At 39.9% G+C, this 18,641-nt stretch overlaps 1 protein-coding gene across 4 annotated transcripts in view; it reads right to left on the bottom strand.

The window, feature by feature from the left end:
• UBAP2 (ubiquitin associated protein 2) overlaps window positions 1-18,641 on the bottom strand; it is a 137,251-nt gene that overhangs the window by 56,185 nt on the left and 62,425 nt on the right. For all 4 annotated transcript variants that reach the window (XM_047754489.1, XM_047754486.1, XM_047754487.1 and 1 more), the window contains exons 4-6: window positions 17,937-18,047; window positions 12,568-12,718; window positions 10,345-10,422 (exon numbers count right to left, since the gene is read on the bottom strand). In XM_047754489.1, coding sequence (XP_047610445.1) covers window positions 10,345-10,422; window positions 12,568-12,718; window positions 17,937-18,047 — 340 coding nt within the window. The remainder of the gene's footprint in view (window positions 1-10,344; window positions 10,423-12,567; window positions 12,719-17,936; window positions 18,048-18,641) is intronic.

Genomic DNA, 18,641 nt, shown 5'->3' with positions numbered 1-18,641 from the left:
CCCACATGCATCTCTGGGATTTGCACTACTTAGAGACAGGAGCCAGGTAAGTTGTACCTCTCTGTCCTTGGGTCAGGGTATATCCATAGTGAAAAATGAATACACCTTCTACAACCCCCAAAGCACCATAAATGAATCAAATGACAGCGGGAAAATGCCCCTGAGAATCAGTGAGGAAAGCTTAGGGAGTTTGCTGGTGGTCAGGGGGTTAGGACTTGGTGCTTTCACCATGTTCTGGGAACTAAGATCCCACATCATGTTGCTGTATGGGAGAGGGGGAAGTGGAGGACAGAGAGAAGAAAGGAGGGAGAGAAGTAAGGGAGAGAGAGGAAGGAAGAGAAGGAGGGAGAGGGAGCAGAAAGAGGGAGAAGAAAGGGAGGGAGAGAGAGAGAAAGGGGGGAGGGAGAAAGCAAGCTTGGAGTCTCCCCTCATCCCTCTTATATTAGCTTTTTCTTAGCAAAGAAGTCTCATTATAGATGTATCACAAAAAATATTTCAGTTAAGAATTAGAGCATTCTAGTATGAGTAAATAAAAGTCTGATGGAAAAAAAGCATATTTACACTGTCTCGGAATACTCCCTCTAAAAAATATGTACTAATTACAAAGAAGGAGGAAGTAACTTTACAAAGGAGAAACTTGGCAGAAACCTCCTTCCTAAGTAATCAAAGCTATCACCACTAGTGGTGAGATACATCTGTATCATGAACCTTCTAATATGATGTACCCCAATCATCACTCTGTGACATTCCAGCCAAAAACAGATAACATAATCACAAGGACATTCTATACAAGAATCCATAGCTTCCAAAGCATCAAGGCCATGAAAGACAGAATATTCCAGATTGAACTGTTCTAGATTGAAGGATAAGAGACATGGGAACAAAATACAGTGTGTTACCCTGGATTGGAACTTAAACCAGAATATTTTCTTTTCTTTCTTTCTTTCTTTTTTGGTTATAAAAAACATCAGCAGGATAACTGGAAATTTTTGAATAAGATGTGTACATTGAATCAGTATCAACTTCCTAATTTTACCATTTTAAGGTAGCTCTGTAAGAGAATCTATTTTTCTTAGGAATTACATACTAAAATATTAAGGGGGTAAAATGGTATGTTTGAAATTCACATGCACAGGTTTCAGAGAAAGCAATATGTACATATTGAGAGAAAATGATAAAGCAAATGCGAAATATTAAAGTTGGGGGACTCTGGTGTATCTTTTTCAAAGTAAAATGTGCAAACTGCATCCAGTAAGTACTTTTTATTCTGTGAAAAATCCAAGTTTTTTTCCCATGTTTCCTTCCACTAGCTAAACGGTTCCTCCTACATATAAAGTTCCTACCCAGATTTTCCTCCTCACTTTAAATCCCATCTCCGCAGAGACGTTCCTAGGTCAATCTAAAGAAGACGCTACTGACCACCACTCATTTCCTTAATAAGTTGAACAGTGCTTTTCCTTGACTGTCTCTCCTCCTTCCCCACTGAGGACATGAGGAAGCAGCTTTATGCAGAGTAGTATCTTCAACAATAAAATAGGGACCTAAATATCAGTTGTTGCATCTAAGACTAACCCCAATTTCATAAACATGGACTTCTTTCATGGACTATTTAGAGGTGTAATAACAATGCTACTGGAGTTCCCGTCAAGGCACAGCACAAACGAATCTGGTAGGAACCATGAGGTTGTGGATTCAATCCCTGGCCTCGTTCGGTGGGTTAAGGACCCATCATTTCCGTGAGCTGTGGTGTGGGTAGCAGACTTGGGGCTCGGATCCTGCATTGCTGTGGCTGTGGTGTAGGCCAGTAGGTGTAGCTCCGTTTTGACCCCTAGCCTGGGAACTTCCATATGCCATAATAATAGTAATAATGTCACTACTCAATTACAGGAAAAATCTAGCTGTGCACAAACTAATTTATAGTACTGAATTCTGTAAAATACTTTTTGTACCAGGACCTGAGAAGGCATTGCAGAAAAATCAGTAAGTAAAACTAGATTGCTAGCACATAGTAGGTACTTAACAACTACTTTTCAAATGTATTATATAGACCATATTCATGTATTAGCTTTAAAAGGAGAACTGGAGTTCCCGTTGTGGTTCAGTGTATTCAGAACCAATATAGGGTCCATGAGGATGCAGGTTCAATCCCTGGCCTCCCTCAGTGACTTAAGGATCCAGTGTTGCTGCAAGCTGCAGCATAGATCACAGATGTGGCTCTGATCCAGTGTGGCTGTGGCACAGACCTGCAGCTGCAGCTCCACTTTGACAACTAGACTGGGAACTTCCGTATGCTACAGGTGTGACTGTAAAAAGAATAATTTAAACAAATAAATAAAATATAAATGTAAAAAAAAATTTTTTTAAGGGTAGCTAATTTAGGATGCTAACTACAAAACAGTGAGGTACGTAAGGTAAAGAAATGAGAAAGGTTAGGTGGTAAACTATTATTGCCCTTTTCACAGCATTATTTTTTTTCCATTCCAAAGGAAACCACTCCCTCTATAATCTCAGATATTACTCATTCTTTTACCTGACTCAATCTCAAAGACAAAAGCAATACACACAAAATATCAAACTAGGCAATGATTAACAAGATAAAGAAATTTATAGGAAGAAAAGAGTAGAGTGGTGGCTTGATTGTAACTTGTCACACAAGAGTAAGCAGTTTTCATCCTAGAGCACAGAATTACATTAGTTTTTTACTAACATGGCACATGACAAGAATCTTACCTAGAATACTCCATATCTCACGATTTTTAGTATGGTCGTCAAATCTAAATTCAGAATTAAGTTAGTATCATGTTCAGTCAGACAGTAGCTATTTCAAAAAATATCGGCTAAATCCCATATTTCATACACAAAATACAAATTATTTGATGGCCAAGTACCTTTGAATGGTCATGTCTAAAGTTCCAAAGGTTCTCATGCCAATTACCAGGTTTACTTTCCAAAGAGCAAAGACCAGGGCGCTGAAGACAGCCTAGCACAGCCGCTACCCTCTTCCTCTGAGGAGACTGTTGTTTTCTCACAAAAATACACAACTCACAAGATGCCTTTCCACAAACTTTAAATGAATTATAGAAAAATTATCTGTCATGAGCACCACACTGCTTCTTGTTCCTCCAAACAGAGATAAAACATTCAGGGAAAGGCATAGAAAAACTAGGCATAGAAAAACTAGGCATATAAAGGGAACTTTATTTCATTGCTACAGTTTATACTTTTCATACTGTAAAATATAATCCCATTTATGACCCAATATGCCCGTGTATGATTTTTATATAATAGAAATTATCAAATTCTTAACATGAATCATCCCCAAACAGCAAGTTAGCATATTCAATCCATGCTGCTTCATAATACTTCTTAAGCCAACACCATGAATATAAGGCAAAAATTAAAGAGAAAAGGGGCAATTTACTAAAATTTTAGCAGCTTAACATTTTAGCTATTTTTTTTCTTTTTTGTCCACTCTGCCCTGTGGCATATAGTGTTCCCAGCCAGGGATCAGATCCTAGTCATAGTTGCAACCTATGTTGCAGCTGTGGCAACACTGGATCTTTAGCCCACTGTCCTGGGCCAGGGATAGAACCTGCATCCCAGCACTCCCAAGAGGCTGCTGATCCTGTAATGCCCCAGCGGGAATTCCCATTTTAGCTAATTTAATCACAAGTATAGATTAGTGTTTTGGAGTTCCTGTCATGGCTCAGTGGTTAACGAATCTGACTAGGAACCATGAGGTTGCAGGTTCAATCCCTGGTCTTGTTCAGTGGATTAAGGATCTGGTGTTGCCGTGAGCTGTGGTGTAGGTCGCACATGTGGCGCAGATCCAGCGTTGCTATAGCTCTGGCGTAGGCCAGCGGGCTACAGCTCCAATTCAACCCCTAGCCTGAAAACCTCCATATGCCATGGGAGCAGCCCAAGAAATGGCAAAAAGACAAAAAAAAAAAAAGCAAGTATTGATTAGTGTTCTGAGGGAGAGCCAATGTGAAGTCAGCAACAGATGCCCACAAATATGGTCAAGATTAACAAATAAAGGTAATGGAGACCTTAAAGAACAGTTTAAAGCGTTTACTTGTTTTTTAAAGATACATTTTCAAATCTGCATACTGCCCAACAGATCAAAAATAACTGTAAAGGGAGAGACCAAGTAACTGTTTTAAGGCCAATTCAAAAAACTACCACAAAGTATTTTAAGACATTAGATAACAACCAAACTTTTGGGAAGGGATGTATTACATAAACAAAAGACTTTTATCCTTTGATTATGAAAGTGACAAACTATTTGTCTCGCACCACCATTCACTATCAAACTGTACTGTACTAATACTCCCCAAGCAAAATGATTGCTTTTTTGTGCATATTGGGTACTGCATGTTTTTTTCTGTGCTGAACTTGGGATACGAAGCAATTCAAAGCAATCTCCAGACAGAGACCAGTACCCGTCAAGAGTCAGTTTAAATGTATTTAGATAGAAGTATAATCACATTTTAAAAAATTATACCTCATTAGAATTTACACATGGGAGATAGTGGACCACTTATTTTTAAGCCTAACTGGGTTTATAAAGAGTCAGTGTGAGGAGTTCCCATTGGGGCACAGCAGAAATGAATCCAATTAGTAACCATGAAGATGCGGGTTCAATCCCTGGCCTTGCTCAGTGGGTCAAAGAACCAACATCACTGTGGCTGTGGTGTAGGCCTGCAGCTGCAGTTCCAATTTGACCCACAGGCTGCAAACTTCCATATGCCATGCCAAACTTTTTCTGCCCTAAAAAGCAAAACAACAACAAAAAAGAGTCAATCCGAGTCCTTTACCCACTACTTTATATCCTTTTTTAAAACTAAACGTTATCTAAGGAGTTCCCACTGTGGTTCAGCAGTAACAAACCCGACTAGTAACCATGAGGATGCAGGTTGATTCCTGGCCTCGCCCAGTGGGTTAAGTATCTGGCATTGCCATGAGCTACGGTGTACGTCACAGATGCAGCTTGGATCCTGCATTGCTGTGGTTGTGGCACAGGCCGGCGGCTGCAGCTCCAACTCGACCCCTGGCCTGGGAACTTCCATATGCCGCACCTGTGGACCTAACGAAAAAAAAAAAAGTAAACATATCTGAATGAGGAATCAAAGAAATTAAGTGTCTTCACTATAGAAGATTTTATGTGGTTTGGCTCCTTTTTTTTTTTTTTTTTTGTCCTTTTAGGGCCACACCCATGGCATACAGAAATTCCCAGGCTAGGGATCAAAACAGAGCTCCAGCTGCCAGCCCACACCACAGCCAGAGCAATGACAGATCCTTAACCCACCGAGCGAGACCAGGGATTGAACCTGAGTCCTGAGTTATACCAGTCAGGTTCTTAACCTGCTGCACCACAACAGGAACTCTGATTTGACTCCTTTCAATCCACAGAGCCTCTCAAAAGCTATTCAAGGAGTTCATGTCATGGTTCAGCAGAAATGAATCTGACTAGTATCCACGAGGACACGAGTTTGATCCGTGGCCCCTCTCAGTGAGTTAAGGAGCTGGCGTTGCCATGAGCTGTGGTGTAGGTCACAGACGAGGCTCAGATCCCAAGTTGCTGTGGCTCTGGCATAGGCCAGCCACTACAGCTCCAAACGGACTCATAGCCTGGGAACCTCCATGTGCCTCAGGTGAAGCCCTAAAAAAAAAAAGAGCTATTCAATAAGCCCAAGCAGACTTGGTTTCAGGGCTACCCACTATTTACTTAAGTTCTTCCATTTTTTCATTAGGAAAAGCTATTTATTCTTTTTTTTTTTTTTTTTGGTCTTTTCTAGGGCCACACCCACGGCATATGGAGGTTCCCAGGCTAAGGGTCTAATTGGAGCTGTAGCCAATGGCCTACACCACAGCCACAGCAACATAGGATCCGAGCCGAGTCTGTGACCTATACCACAGCTCACGGCAACGCCGGATCCTTAACCCACTTAGTGAGGCCTGGGACTGAACCCGCAAACTCATGGTTCCTAGTTGGATTCATTTCCTCTGAGCCACGACAGGAACTCCAGGAAAAGCTATTTAACTCCACCTTTACTACTACAAACCCTTGAGGGACCCTTGAGGAAAGAAGGAGGCAACAAGAAGGATAACTGGTCTCCTACTCAGATTTCCCCTCTTTCTCTCCATCTCCCTGAAGAAGTCAGCCTCCAGAATAAGATAGAACCAGTTCAAAGCCTGACCCTGAGCAAGCCTCTTTCTAGACTCAGTTCTCTCCTCTGTCAAAGAACAACACTCCTCACAGGGTTTTACTGGGGAATTAAAGGAAAATACCTATAAATTACAAGCAAAATTCCTGCCACACAATAAATCACTCACAATAAATGTTAGCTATTATTACTTATTCCATTTTTGTTCAATTCACAGACAGAAAATACATTCCATAAATAAGAGATAACTCTAAAGACATAGGAAAACATCATAAAAACTCACTTGACCAAAATAGTGTTAGCGGCTCTAAGGCCCTGAACAATGGGGAAAAAAAAAAAACAAGGTCCGACACTTACCCTGAGCAGACTACTCTTGACACAAAGAAAATCACAATGTGAAATTGTTTATCTTACAGTCTTTTTTTTTTCTTTGTGGCCAAACCTGTGGCACATGGAAATTCCCAGGCCAGGGAAAGAACCCGCTCTCATGCTGCAGCTGGGACCTGAGCCACAGCTGTGGCAAAGCCAGATCCTTAACCCAGTGCTCCTTAAGGGAACTTCCTACAAATTCCTTCTTGAATTTCCAGAGAAATTTATGTTAGCTTTTTTTTGGGTCTTTTTAGGCCTGTATCTGCGACATATAGCAATTCCCAGGCTAGAGGTCGAATCAGAGCTATAGCTGCAAGCCTGTGGTACAGCCACAGCAATACCAGATCCAAGCCGCATCTGTGACCTATGCCATAGCTTGTGGTAACACCGGATCCCCAACACACTGAGGGGGAACCCAAATCCTCATGGATACTACTCAGGTTCTTAACTTGCTGAGCCACAGTGGGAACTCCCCCAGAGAAATTTTTTAAAAAACTATAAAAACCAGGACCATGTTAAGAACTGTATTTAACCTAAAACCCACTGATATTCACTACAAAAGGACAACTTACTGATTAACCTGAATATCACTAAAAAAAATTAAAAAGACATAAAAATGCCTTCTGAAGTAATGCATTATAGAATAACACTACCACATATGTTTACCTAAAAATCTACTCCTGAATCTAATCTTTAAAGCTAACTTACATTTACTGTAAATACAGGGGCTAGAGGAATAAGCTAAATGACACCGCAAGAAACAAAAAGACAAATGTAGAATGTGAAACATGACATCCTTTAAGACAAATGACATGGGTCTGTAAACATCCCCATAGTAAATAAAAAGGGGGGAAGGTAAAAAGATGGTGGGAGGAACTACTCTAGATTAAAAGAGAATCAAAATACATGATGTATAAATCTTACTTAGACCCTGATTCAAAGAAAACAACTATTAAAATACATTTTTGAAATAAAATAATCAGGGCACTTATGTATAGACAGAGTATGATGATAACAAGTTTATTATTTTTTTTAAGAGTGAAAATAGCATTATGGTTACTTGTGGAAGCATCTACATTTTTCAGAGGTGCTTATCACAGTAATTGGGGGTAAAAAAGACCCCAAAAATCTACTTTAAAATATTTCCCACAACACTCCTCACAGGGTTTTACTGGGGAATTAAAGGAAAATACCTATAAATTACAAGCAAAATTCCTGCCACACAATAAATCACTCACAATAAATGTTAGCTATTATTACTTATTCCATTTTTGTTCAATTCACAGACAGAATTCCCACCGTGGCACCTCAGAAACAATCCAACTAGGAACCATAAGGTTTCAGGTTCGATCCCTGGCCTCGCTCAGTGGGTTAAGGATCTGGCATTGCTGTGAGCTATGGTGTAGGTCGCAGACAAGGCTCAGATCTGATGTGCCTGTGGCTGTGGTGTAGGCCAGCAGCTGTAGCTCTAATTGGACCACTAGCCTGGGAACCTCCATGTGCCCCAGGTGCGGCCCTAAAAAGAAGAAAAAAAAAAATTTCTGCTGACAAAAAAGGAAGGCCATACATAAAGCACAAATGGCCAAAATCCTTAAGCATGACTGATTAAATATGAGGAGACAAGGACTCATTCAACTATTCACTTTTCTCTACATTTGAAATTAATCACAATAAATAAAGCTAGACTGGGAGGTTGGGGTGGGCATATACACACTACCATATAGAGGAGAGATGACTAGCAGGGACCTACTATTAGCACAGGGAAGTCTACTCAATATTCTGTATAAACTATATGGGAAAATAATCTGAGAAAGAATGGATACATGTATAAACATAACTGATTCACTTTCCTGTACAACTGAAACACAACACTGTAAGTCAACTATACTCCAATAAATTTTTTTTTAATGTCTAATTAAATGGCACTATGAAACAAACCAGAAATGGCTAGAAATGGTAATTATAACTAAAATCCGGGAGTTCCTGTCATGGCTCAGTGGAAATGAATCTAACCAGCATCCATGAGAACGCTGGTTCGATCCCTGGTCTCACTCAGTGGGTTAAGGATCCAGCACTGCCATGAGCTGTGGTGTAGGTCGCAGATGCAGCTGGAATCCCAAGTTGCTGTGGCTGTGGTGTAGGCCAGCAGCTACAGCTCCAATTCGACCCCTGGCCTGGGAACATCCATATGCCACGGGTGTGGCCTTAAAAGACAAAAATAAAATAAAATAAAATAGCAACTAAAATCTGTTAGAAAATTACCACCTTATTATTACTATGCCTGGCACATTAGTAAATAATTTTGCTCTTTGCTAATCTCTGAAGTTGAGTAAACGATAGTTGGATGAACAGCCACGGGAGCAGACAGTGTAGGTGCGATTCTACATATTTCTAATCTTTAATAATATTTCTGATAAAAAAAATTCTGCCACCATGAAATGTTCACTTGGAGAAGAGTAATAAGTGTACTGAACAGTGGATCACACAAAATATCAGTCAATTCAGGTAGCTTTTCCACAGAACTGAAACTAAAGATCTTCCTATCACATCACTTATCTAGATTTTATATCCCTGAAGAAATTCAGTTGCAACTCTAAAGTATGTGGAACTACATTCTTGAAGTGGTTTAATGACATCCCAAGTTAATATATGCTAAGAAATGATCACTAGGTGTTCCCGCTGTGGTGCAACGAGATCAGTCACGCATCTCTGCAGCACCAGGACACAGGTTCAATCCCTGCCTGCCACACTGGGTTAAAGGAAGAGGCATTGCTGCAGCTGTAGCAAACACTGCAACTGCGGCTCAGATCTGTTCTCTGACCCAGGAGCTCCACATGCAGTGGGGCAGCCAAATTAAAAAAGGGAAGGGAAGGGGCAAGGGAGAAGGAAGGAAGGATCATTAACATAAAACACTAGGGGAGTTCCCATCGTGGCGCAGTGGTTAACGAATCCGACTAGGAACCATGAGGTTGCGGGTTCGGTCCCTGGCCTTGCTCAGTGGGTTAACGATACGGCGTTGCCGTGAGCTGTGGTGTGGGTCGCAGACACAGCTCGGATTCTGAGTTGCTGTGGCTCTGGCGTAGGCCGGCGGCTACAGCTCCGATTCGACCCGAGCCTGGGAACCTCTATATGCCGCAGAAGCGGCCCAAAGAAATAGCAAAAAAAAAAAAAAAACATAAAACACTAGGAAGGGGTAATAAATGGGCAAATTAAAATTATTTTAAAATCAATATCGCATGGATACAACACACCTGTTTAAAGCCCAACACAGGAGAATTTGGAGTTCCCTTCGTGGCTCATCGGTTAACGAACCTGAATAGGATCCATCAGGATGTGGGTTCGATCCCTGGCCTTGCTCAGTGGGTTAAGGATCCAGCGTTGCTGTGAGCTGTGGTGTAGCTCACAGATGTGGCTCGGATCCTGTGTTGCTGTGGCTGTGGCGTAGGCCAGCAGCTACAGCTCGGATTCGACCACTAGCCTGGGAACCTCCATATGCCATGGGTGCGGCCCTGAAAAAGCAAAAAAAAAAAAAAAGCACAACATAGGAGAATTAATAATTACTTTTTGGTCAGAGTTTCAAGTTTAAATAATTCATACAAAGGGCCTTCTTAGCTCATCTGAAAACCACCGGTAAATTTCCTCAAAATGAGACAGTCCAAAAATATTTATTTGGCATCAGCAAACAAAAGGCATCAGATCAACCATTCTTTCAAAGTACAGTGCCATCCCTTAGTGTCCTAACAGTGTACCAACAGCCTGTCTCCTTCTTCAGATGATAAGCATTTCCTTCCCCTTCACTCTGACTCACCTCTTCCACGAGCTCGCTTGCCACGATCCGAAGGCTTGTCCCCTTGATTGGAGTCAATTCCATTCTCTTCACCTCTAACTGAGGAAGAAAAGAGCACCCCTTGTACATAATCATACCAAACAGCTGTGACAGACAAGGACAGTAAGACTTTCTTAAAATGGTTAAAATTTAGGAGTTCCCTTGTGGCTTAGTGGGTTAAGGATCCAGCATTGTCACTGCTATGGCTCTGGTTACTGCAGTGGCATGGGTTTGATCTCTAGCCTAGGAACTTCTACATGCCAGAGATATGGTCGAATAAATAAAATAAAAAGGTTAAAATTTAACCAAAGTTCAGAGAACAAGAAAAACAAAACCAGAGTGTCTCAAAAAAAAAAAAAACAAACCTGAATGACGGCACATCTTATTTAATTCATAGGTGAAAATTCAAAAAGAGATCAAAATTATCACTTTTATTTTTTTCTGTTTGGACCTGCTCTGAAGTAAGTTTGCCTCCAAAAATATCTTTTTTATGCAACTATACTCCACAAAATTTGCTCACTGCTTAAGTTCAAAGTCTGGAAAGGCAGAGAATAGCAAAAGAACAATACCAAGAAAATACTGAGTTCTTAGGTAAGTTATTGTCAGAGAGAAATTTTTTGAGGATTGTATCCAAAAGATAACATCTTTTTTCCTCATCCTTAAATTGGCATGAATGGTTCTGCATAATACAGAAATTTTATGAACAATATTGGCACAACTTGCTCCCATCATCTCTTTTGGGGCTCAGCTCCATGAGTTGTCAATGAGGCCCTCCCTGACCACTCCACTTACATTTGTCGAACTCTATATACCTATAATTCCCATCCCTCTGCCTTTGTTTTTTTCCCCATAGCATAGTTTCTAAATATTATTATGATATAATGTTTATAAATTATAAAGTATATAAACTACAAACTTAAAATATCATAATATGAAATACATTATTCCTCTATTTTTTACATTTCACTCTATCTCCACTAAAAAATATTTCAGGGAGTTCCCGTCGTGGCGCAGTGGTTAACGAATCCGACTAGGAACCATGAGGTTGCGGGTTCAATCCCTGCCCTTGCTCAGTGGGTTAACGATCCGGCGTTGCCGTGAGCTGTAGTGTAGGTTGCAGACGCGGCTCGGATCCCGAGTTGCTGTGGCTCTGGCGTAGGCCGGCGGCTACAGCTCCGATTCGACCCCTAGCCTGGGAACCTCCATATGCCATGGGAGCGGTCCAAGAAATAGCAAAAAGACAAAAAAAAATTTCAGAAGGACAAAAATTTCTATGTTTTATTTATCCCCATACACCTGTAAGAATGTCTGCTATAGGAATTCCCATTGTGGCACAGTGGGTTAAGGATCTGGCGTTGCTGCAGCTGTGGCATAGATCGCAGCTGTGGCTGGGATTTAATCCCTGGCCTGGGAACTTCCATGTGCTGAAGGTATGGCTGAAAAAGAAGAAGAAAAAGAATATATACTACCCTGTAGACACTCAAGAAGTATCTGGGGAAGAGTTCCCTGGTGGCGCAACAAGTTAAGGTTCTGGCATTGACTGTCACTACTGTGGCTCAGGTCAATGATATGGTATGGGTTCGATCCTTGGCCTGGGAACTTCCACATGCCACAGGCATGACCAAAAAGAAAATAAATATTTTTAAAATAAATATCTGTGGAACAAATAAACTAGCAAAGTCTATAAGAGTTAAATATTATGTTAAACATTTATATTTATTCATTCATAACTTAGCAACTTTGGTACATCTGAAGAGCAGGTAATGTTGTTTTGGGTGAATGTTGCCAAAACCTGAGTTGAATGCAGTTCTGGGAACATCTTCCCTATTCAGCAACCTTCCTCTTACTTTAACCCTTGCCTACACCCTGAGCATCAGTAAGTGTGGAAGCATAAACAGCTTTAACAGTGAATGAAAAACCTCCTTTAAAATTAGAGGATGCACCTGATTCATAACAGAAGGCAGTCCTAAGACACACAACTACCTACCTATAGCCCTGGTCAGTGCTAATATGAAACTGCATCAGTTAGGTTTCTAATCAACTACTCTATTGTAGCTCATTACTAAGTGTTAACCATACTAACCATATTAACAAATACAAATCCACACTGAGGAAGTGGATTTATGGGCATTCACTGGAAGACTCAGTTTTTTAGTATGCATGAATTTGCATAACACAAATTTCAGGAGAAATATCTGTACTTACACTCTCTCCCACGATTGCCACCTCTTCCTTTCCGGTTGTTTCCACGTCCACGACTCGCTTCTCTCTCACTTCTCTTCTCTCTATTCTCTTTGTTTTCTGAACTGTCTTTTCCAAAATTCTTCTTCTTCCCTCCTACCGTCTCCCATGAAGTCTACCAAAAATAAGAGTGTTTATTCAGAGTGGCCACTCAAAGTGTGTACAATAATCAAGGGTATGGGCATTTATCTCTCAAACCTAATTACCCACGACTTACAGCTGACTTGCCCACCATTTTAATTCTTCTCCACATACATACTGTACCTTCTAATGATAAAGTCAGCAAATCTTTTGCTAAGTTCCTGTTGCTAAACAGGGCACAAAATATTACAGCAACTAGAAGAACTGAAACCTACTAGATGAACATTCTCCTATGCCAATGTAATGATAAAGTAAATGTTACTTCGCCAAGCTCTCATCCTATGCCACCTCCACCCACCTTAGTACTAGGCCTTAAACCTATCAGCTAAAAAACAAAAATTACACCCTAAAATCTTAAGAATACAACTTTCCCTATTCAGTTATCCAAGGTAGCCATCTTAAAAAATCTAATAGTTGACAAATTTTGGGTTAGTTTTCTTAAAGTACCCCAAATTTCAATCTTAAAAACTTGTTCTACTGGGAAGTCAAATGATTCTTAACATACTCTCTTCTCCCCCAAATCAAATACAATCGTATGTATAAAAATTACTGAGAAAAGAATGAGATATTATGTTCTTATGGATATACATATTAGAATATCCATCAGAGTATGTCACTGAGAGATGCCAAAAATGGTCCATTTATTTCTACTTACTTCTCATAATCTATTTTATTTCACAAAGGAGTTGAAGTGATTCAATTCCAAACTAAGAGCATTAACTCTTTTTTGTGTGTGTGCGTGTCTTTTAACTTTTTGGGTTTTTTTGGGCTTTTTTTGTTTGTTTTTAAGGCTGCACCTACAGCATATGGAGGTTCCCAGGCTAGGGGTCGAATTGGAGCTGCAGCTGCCAGCCTATGCCACAGCCACAGCAACATGGGATCCAAGCCACATCTGCAACCTACACCACAGCTCATAGCAACGCTGGATCTTTAACCCACTGATCAAGGCCAGGGATTGAACCTGCATCCTCATGGATACTAGTCAGATTCGTTTCTGTTGAGCCATTAGTAGAACTCCACTACTTTTAACTTTAAAAAAAAAACTTACAGAAAAATAAAACTTGTTACCCAAATAAACATAAGTGCTGGAAATTAATAAACTAAAATTAATTAGAGATATACAGCCGAATTACTTTCAAAATGGTAGAGGCTAGATTTAAAATGATTTTTTCAAAGGAATTTTTTTGCCATCTGCAAACCTCTGCTGAATGTTTATATTTAGTTACATATATAAAATAAAATACTGGAGTTCCCGCTGTGGTGCAGTGGTTAACGAATCCCACTAGGAACCATGAGGTTTCGGGTTTGATCCCTGGCCTTGCTCAGAGGGTTAAGGATCCGGCATTGCCATGAGCTGTGGCGTAGTTCGCAGATGCGGCTCGGATTCCGTGCTGCTGTGGCTCTGGCGTAGGCTGGCAGCTACAGCTCCGATTCGACCCCTAGCCTGGGAACATCCATATGCCACGGGAGTGGCCCAAGAAATGGCAAAAAGACAAAAAAATAAATAAATAAAAATAAAATACTGATGTGAAAAAAATACAAATTAAAAAAAGTTATTTTCCACCTCTAAGCTTTGATAAAAATTTAAAAAGTTAATACCCAATAGTTACGGCAGAATAATAAGGAATTCTCAGCTCTGGTAAACATACATCTATTTCAACCTTCCTGGCAACAGTGTCAGATTTTTAATTAGTTCACAACTTTTGTCCCAGCAACTCTACTTCTTGGCCTTTATTTAGAGGAAATAATCTGGTAACTGTACAAATATTTATAGACAAACAATGCATAGCAGAACAAAAGGGTGGAAATTCCCCAAGCACCTAGTTTAAGAGACCACCTTCTCCAGAACATGCATACAGGGAAAAGTATAAGCCACTTAAAGAAAGAGATGTATAAAGAAAGAGACCCATAATATAAGTGAAGCAAGCTATCAGCAAACAGCATACAAAATAGGATTACATTTTTAAGCTCAAATAGGAGCTTGGATATTACTGAAAAAACTTAGAAGTAGTTACCTAAGTGAGGACCTTTAATGTCATTTTTATTGTTCTGCATTGCTTTAATTAGCACAAACAATAAAGCTTATTTATTTCAGAAAAAAATTCTATAGTATACAAACTATATTATGTTCACCAATATGATGAATAAACAAGACAAGAATCTAAGATAGAATCCTGGCCTTTTAGGTTAACAAGACAAAAAGTCAATCCTAGAGGTCCTGAAAAAATTACACAAAGTAGAGGAAGCACAAGGTGCATATATACATACATACATATATATATATATATAAATGCACAATTTATAATGTCTTTACACGGCTCAACTGAAAAGTATTCAATCATTACAAAAGGACAGACTTTCTATGTAAAGCATCTGAGAGAAAGCAACATCTTATACCATTTCATTCAGCAAAAGATAAGCAAATTCTGGCTTATGAACTAGACAAAAACTAACAAGAACTTATTTGGGGAAGAAAGCAGGGCAAGGAACTTTAAGGGGCAATTAGTTTAAGACCACAGTAAATGCTAAAGAATGTATTCTTACACATTTGCAAAACACTCTGCAAGCATATGCACAGATTTTCAAAGTGAACTAAGTAATTATTATAAAAGATTTTCAACAGAACTGGAAACCTTTATCATCTATATTTTGATATTTGTAGAATAGGTCTGAACAAACTCAGAGAGAGTAACATCTTTTTGTTTTTTTTTGGTCTTTTCTAGGGCCACACCCTCGGCACATGGAGGTTCTCAGGTTAGGGGTCAAATCCGAGCTGTAGTCGCTGGCTGACACCAGAGCCACAGCAACGCCAGATCCTTAACCCAGGGATCGAACTCACAACCTCATGGTTCCTAGATGGATTCGTTAACCACTGAGCCACGATGGGAACTCCAAGAGTAACATCTTTTACCATTTCATTCACAGTCCTCTAAGAGACACAGTTCTCCAAGACACTGCTTTTAGTAACCAGAAAAGCAGCTTTTCAGGCCAGCTCATTTAAAATCATTCTCCCATCCCCTTATATCTGCCAAGAAGTGAACAACGCAAACACATTTCTATATCTGTATGTGTAGATTTTTAAAGCACACGAATGCAAGGGACTTATATTTCAAAGCTATTCTAACACTCATACAAAACAACATGATAACAAAAAGTTTGGTACTTAAGATTATGTTTTTCAAAGTAATAAATTTGTTTCAGAAGGCCTTGGCCCAAAACAAGACAAGCCAATAGGACAAGATTATTTTGCTTCCATGGTTTATTTTAAATGTGCCTGCTCCTAGCAATCCTACAGTGTTCACATTCTCCAGAAGCCCACCCCCATTAACTCTACCCTGTTCAGGGGAAGATACTCTGTACAGCTGGTCAGCCATGGCTGCTGAAGCAACAAGGTAAGAAACAAGACAAACAAGATGAAAGAAAAGATGCACACAGAATGATCAAACAAACCAGCGTTTCCCTCTGTCTCCTCAGTATCCCCACAACCCTCTCGTCTTCAAAAGGCGTATGCCTTTCACATTCAGGCCCTAATTTGCTGTTTTCTGATAGTTTAAGAAAACATGCCAGATCTAGTCCAAACTGTGTGATTTCTAGGTTCAAGAGCTAATCAAAGAGATCTTTATGTAACTTTCAGCCCAGAACCACTTCCCCAGGGTTCAGTCACAAATGAGGGGAGGAAGCGGAGACTCAGTAAAACAAAGAGAGAACTTGACATCCATTTAAGACTTAATGACTCACCCAGCTACACAGAAAAGGAATGACGAATCTGCGGGAGCTAAAGGAAAGGCAAGAGAAAAAATCTGTGGGCCTATCTCTACCATAAACAACAACAATAAGGCCCTCCAATTAAAGATTTGGAAATACTTCATCTATTCAGTGATTTCTTTCAATAAAGCAGGCAGTTAAGCCCTTTTCCAGTTCATTTTGAAAATAACTGAGAGCCATTCTATGCTGCAACCATTAGCAATAAAGTAAACACTTCTGATATGTCACAAGACTCAGCAAATACATGGCTAAGTATAAACAAAAACTCTTCCAAAATTTTGTTTCCTCATTTAACATATTTTCCCAACAAATTGACATATTTGGTAGTTTACTGTGTTGGACCAGTGTTACCTTGCATACAATTTTATATAGATACTGCTATAATATTTTCCTAATTATCTAATTTTTCTAATTATGGAGTTCATTCTGCTTGATTCCTATTAAATAAAAAGATACCCATTTTAGTTGTCAGCTTGTCACAGCATTCCATTTTAATACAGCCTGTCCCTAATAAAGCCTATTCCAAAAAACCTGATTCAACCTAAACATTGATAAGGAAGGCATTATTTTCCCTTTGGCTACTCTCATGGCATGCGGAAGTCCCTGAGCCAGGGATCCAACCTGTGCCAGGGCAGGGACCCAAGCCACTACAGTGACAACAACAGATCCTTAACCCAAAACACACAAGGGAACTCCTTTGTGTTTTCTGTTTGTTTTTGGAAGGAAGGCACTTTTTTTGATGTGTTCTTCTTTATATCCCTTTTAGGTAAATCACTTATTTGTTTTAATCTGCTCTGAATTGGTTTCTTCAATGAAAAAAGTACAAATGAAATAATGTGTAATTTCCATGTAGAAATCAAAAGATTAGGGCTGAAACCTGCCTAGTACAGCTTAAGTTGCATCCTTCCTAAAATAAAAGTGAGGGCTCTAGTAATGTACTTGTGCATTCCTCAAACTTTACTAGCTAAAATAAAAATTTTCTTACTTTATGCATCTGTCAGACTGTCATTAAAATGTGTCTATAATATTCACACATAAGCAAATAGATGTACCAGCAAATCCTGGTTTTCTGTTAGTCTAGAGATCTAAGTAGTAGTGACAGGTGACAACTGAGATGAAGAAACATGAGTAGTGGAGCCAAGAAAAGTTTTTCAGGTGGTGAAAATGTCCACAGGCCCAGAGAATTTTGGCAACTGTGTAAAGCTGGAGGAGATGACCAAGTTCTCTTTCAAGTCTTCAGATTCTACAACTTCATGAAGAAACCATACATAACAAAAACAGTCATTTCAGGTTAGTGTTCTTTCTGGACAAATATGGAATGGCACCCTTAATCCCCTCCACACCCACCCCTAAATAAGGTGAAGGTGAAAATGTAATATGGGGCAGGAGACCAATCTTACCATTGCAAATCAATTAATAATACTTACTGTGTCTGAATTCCCTTCCAGCAATATATTGATAGCTTTATTGACATCTCCATTACAGTCATGTAGGGCCACTATGCATTCATCCTGATTTTTTCCTGTCACTTCCATAAGCTGTTGAAATTATAAGAAAATGATTAGCGGAATCCAAAAATGACACTACAGGGAGTTCCCACTGTGGCGCAGTGGTTAACGAATCCAACTAGGAACCATGAGGTTCCAGGTTCGATCCCTGGCCTTGCTCAGTGGGTTAACGATCCAGTGTTGCCATGAGGTGTGGTGTAGGTTGCAGACATGGTTCGGATCCCTCGTTGTTGTGGCTCTGGCGTAGGCCGGCGGCTACAGGTCCAATTCGACCCCTAGCCTGGGAACCTCCATATGCCATGGGAGCGGCCCAAAAAATGGTAAAAAGACAAAACAAAAGCAAAAAACAAACAAAAAAGTGACACTACAGGAGTTCCCGTCATGGCACAGTAGAAATGAATCCGACTAGGAACCATGAGGTTGCGGGTTTTATCCCTGGCCTCACTCAGTGGATTAAGGATCTGGCATTGCTGTGGCATGGGCCAACAGCTGTAGCTCTGATTAGACCCCTAGCCTAGAAACCTCCATATGCCACGGGTATGGCCCTAAAAAGCAAAAAAGCAAAAACAAAAAACAAACCAAAAACGACACTTCATATTAATTCATATTAACTTCAATAGTCTA

Source organism: Phacochoerus africanus, chromosome 12, assembly GCF_016906955.1.
Source record: "Phacochoerus africanus isolate WHEZ1 chromosome 12, ROS_Pafr_v1, whole genome shotgun sequence".
Taxonomy (NCBI): domain Eukaryota; kingdom Metazoa; phylum Chordata; class Mammalia; order Artiodactyla; family Suidae; genus Phacochoerus; species Phacochoerus africanus.
The sequence above is the reverse complement of the archived record's forward strand: the minus strand, read 5'-3'. Positions and strand labels throughout refer to the sequence as shown.